This window comes from Rana temporaria, chromosome 6 (assembly GCF_905171775.1).
Source record: "Rana temporaria chromosome 6, aRanTem1.1, whole genome shotgun sequence".
Classification (NCBI taxonomy): domain Eukaryota; kingdom Metazoa; phylum Chordata; class Amphibia; order Anura; family Ranidae; genus Rana; species Rana temporaria.
This window is the reverse complement of record NC_053494.1, coordinates 1,521,242-1,526,757: the sequence shown is the minus strand read 5'-3', so window position 1 is coordinate 1,526,757 and position 5,516 is coordinate 1,521,242. Positions and strand designations below refer to the sequence as shown.

At 47.7% G+C, this 5,516-nt stretch overlaps 1 protein-coding gene across 1 annotated transcript; it reads left to right on the top strand.

Annotated features, from left to right (window-relative positions):
• The first annotated feature begins 3,042 nt into the window (after positions 1 to 3,042).
• On the top strand, positions 3,043 to 3,924 carry LOC120942735 (taste receptor type 2 member 8-like). Its single transcript, XM_040355660.1, has one exon. The coding sequence runs from the start codon at positions 3,043 to 3,045 to the stop codon at positions 3,922 to 3,924; it is 882 nt and encodes a 293-aa protein (XP_040211594.1).
• The last annotated feature ends 1,592 nt before the right edge of the window (positions 3,925 to 5,516 follow it).

The window sequence follows — 5,516 nt, the reverse complement described above, 5'->3', positions numbered from 1 at the left end:
GGCGAATGAGAGAGAAGATCACCGCTCAAGGTAGGTCTATTGTAGGGTCGTTTCACAAATATAGGACTCCAAGGGTGCAGGCAATGCACTAAGGCAAATATTGGTATAAAGATGAGGGATGGACAGCCGCACTCCAAACCAAACGGGTTGTCTTTATTCAAATCAACAGCAGGAACACAGCAGATCACAGCAATAGGAACAGGAGAATACCAACGTTTCGCACTGGCTTCAGTGCTTATTCAAGCCATGAATAAGCACTGAAGCCAGTGCGAAACGTTGGTATTCTCCTGTTCCTATTGCGGTGATCTGCTGTGTTCCTGCTGTTGATTTGAATAAAGACAACCCGTTTGGTTTGGAGTGCGGCTGTCCATCCCTCATCTTTATACCAATATTTGTCATCGAAGGCGGGAGAAGACATCAAGGAACGTTAGAAGCACGGCTGACCCCAGAAAGGTAAGGCATTTTACAGGGCACAGTGGCGACAATTGCTGGGCACAGTGGCAGCATTTTACTGGGCACAGTGGTGACAATTGCTGGGTACAGTGGCTACAATTGCTGGGTACAGTGGCTACAATTGCTGGGCACAGTGGTAACAATTGATGGCACAGTGGTAACAATTGATGGCACAGTGGCTGCGTTTGGCATGGCACAGTGGTGACAATTGATGGCACAGTGGTGACAATTAATGGCACAGTGGTGACAACTGATGGCACAGTGGCTGCATTTGATGGCATGGCATAGTGGTGACAATTGCTGGACACAGTGGTAACAATTGATGGCACAGTGGTAACAATTGATGAGCACAGTGGTGACGATTGATGGCACAGTGGTGACGATTGATGGCACAGTGGTGACAATGGGCACAGTGGCGACAATTGATGGCACAGTGGCTGCGTTTGATGGGATGGCACAGTGGTGACAATTGATGGGTACAGTGGTGATAAATGATGGCACAGTGGCTGTGTTTGATGGCATGGCACAGTGGCTGCATTTGAAGGCATGGCACAGTGGCAACAATTGATGGGCACAGTGGCGACAATTGATGGGCCAGTGGCGACAATTGATGACACAGTAGCGACAATTGATGGGCACAGTGGCGATAAATGATGGCACAGTGGCTGTGTTTGATGGCATGGCACAGTGGCTGCATTTGATGGCATGGCACAGTGGCGACAATTGATGGGCACAGTGGCGACAATTGATGGGCCAGTGGCGACAATTGATGTGCTCCATTTGGAGCACACAGGTGCCACCCCCCTATTAATGTGTCTGCCCCCCCTGATCTACATGCAGGCGCCGGACCATAGATTCCGATGGGGGGGGTTGAAGCACATGATTAGAGCTAGAGGCTCTAATAGGCTTCAAAAAAGGGTGGGTTTGGGGTGCAGAGCACTAACTATTCGCTATTGCCATACTGATCCTCCTCCCGACCAATTAGGAAGTGGGTCTTGAGACCTGTCACCCGAATGGCTGAAAGGACTGGCGATCCTATTGGACACCATGGGGGAGGAGAGAGGAGATGCACAGCCAAAGCTGCCATGATGTAGAAGAGGAGGAGAGGACACAGGAGCCACTGACTGCCGCCCGTAGGAACCCGCATTCTGCCCGCCGCCCGCTGCCTACCTGCAACCTAGATGAGGTAAGTGCCAGGTTTGATGACCAACCAACCAGGTGGGTAGGGTTGTGGGTGACTCAACGATCGACCGACCTACCTAGAGCAGGCGGAGGGGTGATTGTTTGCCACCCCTCAAAAAAAATAGCTGCCACTGGGGCTGACTGGTCTTTCCTCTACCCCCTGCGTCCTGCTACTATCTTTCTTGTTCCATTGTTGCTGACCTGGTCTGCTTCTGAGCTGAACTTGGATACTGCCTTGTCACCACCTCCTGACCCCGGTTCTGTCCCATAACACGTCTCTGCCTTATGATTCAGTACCTCGCTGCTGACCTGGGCTATTCCTGTGACCACACTTCTGTTACCACATCCTTTTGGAGTGCCCACTTGCCTGTCGTCTGTGCCAGCTTTGCTCACCAAAGTGAGTTCCTGTCTGAAGTCTGCTGGGAACTCTAAAAAGCTAAAAGCAAAATTCTAGGAGCTGCGGTGGCTCAACGCGATTGGCACTGCGCTGACAAGCCATTCACCTCTGCAGCCAGGGGTTCGGATCCCATTCTCGGCTACATGTGAATTGAGTTTGGTGGTCTCAGCCCAGCTCCCAGTGGGTGTGCTATGCGAGGTAAGCCTGCGCTTAGTACGCCCACCCCCTTCCCACAAAAACCACCACACTTACACACACTTGAAATTGAGTTAACATGCACGCACTTTGACCATGCGGTCTCTAAAAAGAGAGGCGAAGGACTAACGGGGCTGATTGAGAGGGCTAGATCCTCTCACTCCCTTGTAGGGAGTCCCTCTGCCCTGTTGGGCTTCAAAGCGGAGCAGGTAGGGTGGGCTGTGTGGGAGGACCCCCTCACATACCCGCCATTGCCACCCGGGGCATGGAGAAAGGTGGCAGATTGCCTCTGGGGGAGGCCTGCCTACTCCCAACTCCTGCTGTCCGGCTCCTCTCTCGAGTACATGCACAAAATACAAAAAAAAAAAAGCAAAATTCTATAACAGAAACTTTATAGCATAAAAAAACTCAGTGGTGATTAAATACCACCAATAAAAAGCTCTATTTGCGTGAAAAAAAAATCATATGGCTACATACATCAGAGTTACATGACTGCGTAATTATCATTTGGCCTGGGCAGGAAGGAGGTGAAAGTGCTCAATATTGAGTTGGTTAAAGAGCTGACATAGAATGCATGCTTTAGGTGATGAACTGGTTAAAATGTAGTGAGATATCTTACATAAAAAAAAATCAACCTGCATCTCATGCAAAAGAGATTTTCTCCTGCCAGGCGTCATGTAAAGCACTTAGTGATGTGATCATATTCCATAATCCAGATAGAGAAGATTCAGTGAGTATCGGCGTTCATCGGACTCCAGCTGACAGCCTCGGGTCACCTCACACTGACGGAGTCGGGATCCCGAGCAGGACAGGACATGTCTCCTCTCTGGTGGATTTGGTCGGCATTTTTCCTCTTGGAATGTGTGGTGGCAATTTATTTAAATTCCTACATTGTCTTCTTCAATGGGAGAAGCCTGACAGAAGGTGGTAAGAGGAACCCGGTGAGCCTCATCCTCATCATCATGGGAATAAATAATATTACTATGCGCTGCATATGGATCGTTAATGACGTGGCTTTTTGGTTAACAGATATTTTTGATTCACCTCTTTATAATGCCGTAGCTTTTCTTCTTGGCTTCCACATGTATTTCAACTACTGGCTGGCGGCCTGGCTCTGCGTCTATTACACCATCTTCATCGCCAACTTCAGCCACCGAATGTTTCTCTGGATTAAAAGGAATTTGTTGGCTTTCCTGAATCAGGTGCTCTTCGTGACGGGAGTCGGGTCACTGGCCATATCTCTTCTTGCATTAATGTGGAGATGTACGGTAATTGTCAATAATTCTGCGAATGGAACAACCATTGAAGATGTTTCCATTACTTACTTTTATAAGATCGGTGCCATCATCCTTGGCTCCTGCCTTCCATTCACTTGCATTGCCATCTCCCTCATGGTCTCAGTGTCATCTCTTCTGAAGCACGTCAACAACCTCAGCCAGACCGGTTTCGATGTTCAGGTCCACGTCACCCTCATAAAATCAATGACCGTGTTTTTCATGATCTCAGTCTCTTACTTCCTTGTTTACATCATTAATCTCACGGCAGTATTTAAGCTTAAAGATCCTTTGCATTGTATCATCTGGTTACTGATAGTGCTGGCTCCAACGATGAAAAGCATAATCATTATACAGGCCAGTCCCAAAATGAGGAAGAACTTTCCAGGCTGGTTCTGTGCCAGGGGGACTGGGGGGCAGTGATGTGGATGCATCTTGAAGAATTTCGAAAGACAACCCAAGTCACAGAAAAGACGGAGATCTGTATGTCATAAAGACTCATTGAAGATTATTTATCAGCTAGCTAAACTCGAGTTCTCCAAAGCCAGGGGGGCATGTGCCAGGTGTGCCTTTTTTCTTCAACCCAATGTCACAGACAGCCCCAGCGGTTCCAGGGCAGCGTCATGGGTGGGGTCCCTCTGCTGCAGAGACTCTGAAATTTTATGAAGTAAGTCGGTGATAGTGGTAGGTCTGTGTAGTAATTTTTTTTTATTATTCTACCCAAGATATGCTGGCCATGACCTTTGACCCCAGCCTTGATCTTTGACCCTGACCTTGACCCTAATACTAACCCTGGCAAACCTTGATCTTGAGATTGATTTTTTTTTTTTTAATCTTTGTTTAAAAAATATATATATATTATTATATTAACAAACTTTTGTTTGTGTATATCTTCCTCTCCTGCAAGAAGATAAAGATACAATGTATTTCCTCTTCATGCAGAAGAGGGAGAAAACACAGGGGTGGGCTCAAAGTGGCTAACCAATCAGAGGCTATCACAGCGATCATGTGACTTGGAACCGGGAATCCCGGGTCCCAATCATTGGTACAAGACCCGGCGCTCTCGGCAAGAGCCAAGTCTCTGTGCTCTGAGCATGCTTTGCGGCACTCTCCTAGCACTCACTTCTGTGAGGCTGCATATATATGCGTACGGTTGGCAGGAAGGGGTTAAAGTGATACTAAAGGTTCACTTTAGTGAATCGGTGGGAGCAAATAATGCCATAAGCTTGGTGGTCAATGGGAGTAAAAAATGACATCATTGGCATCAGTGAAACCAGTAAAGAAATAATGCCCCATCACTGGTGTCAGTTGGAGGAATAGTGTCCCATCAGTGATGTCAGTGAAAGGAACAGTGTCCCATCATTGGTGTCAGTAGAAGAATTAGTTCCCCATCTCTGGTGTTAGTGGGAGGAATAGTAATCCATTGTTGGTGTCAGTGGGAGAAATAGTAATCCATTGTTGGTGTCAGTGGGAGTAATAGTGCCCCATTATTGATGCCAGTGGGAGGAATAGTGTCCCATCATTGTTGCCAATGGGAGGAATAGTGTCCCATCATTGTTGCCAATGGGAGGAATAGTGCCCCATCATTGTTGCCAAGGGAGGAAAAGTGCCCCATCAATGGTGTCAGTGGGAGGAATCATGCCTCATATCAGTGAAAATAATTGTTTACAGAGGGCCAGATAAAGGCAAGCAAAGGGCCACATCCGACCCAAGGGCCACAATTTGGAGACCCCTGGTTTAAAGTAATGAACTGGTTAAAAAGTATTGAGATATCACTATCATGTGGTGGAAAAAAAATCAACCTGCATCTCATGCAAAAGAGATTTTCTCCTGCCAAGCGTCATGTAAAGCACCTGGTCATGTGATCGTATTTCATAATCTCAGATAGAAAAGATTCAGTGGCTATCGGCGTTCACCGGATTCCAGCTGACAACCTTAGGTCACCTCACACTGACGGAGCCGGGATCCCGGGCAGGACAGGACATGTCTCCTCTCTGGTGGATTTGGTCGGCATT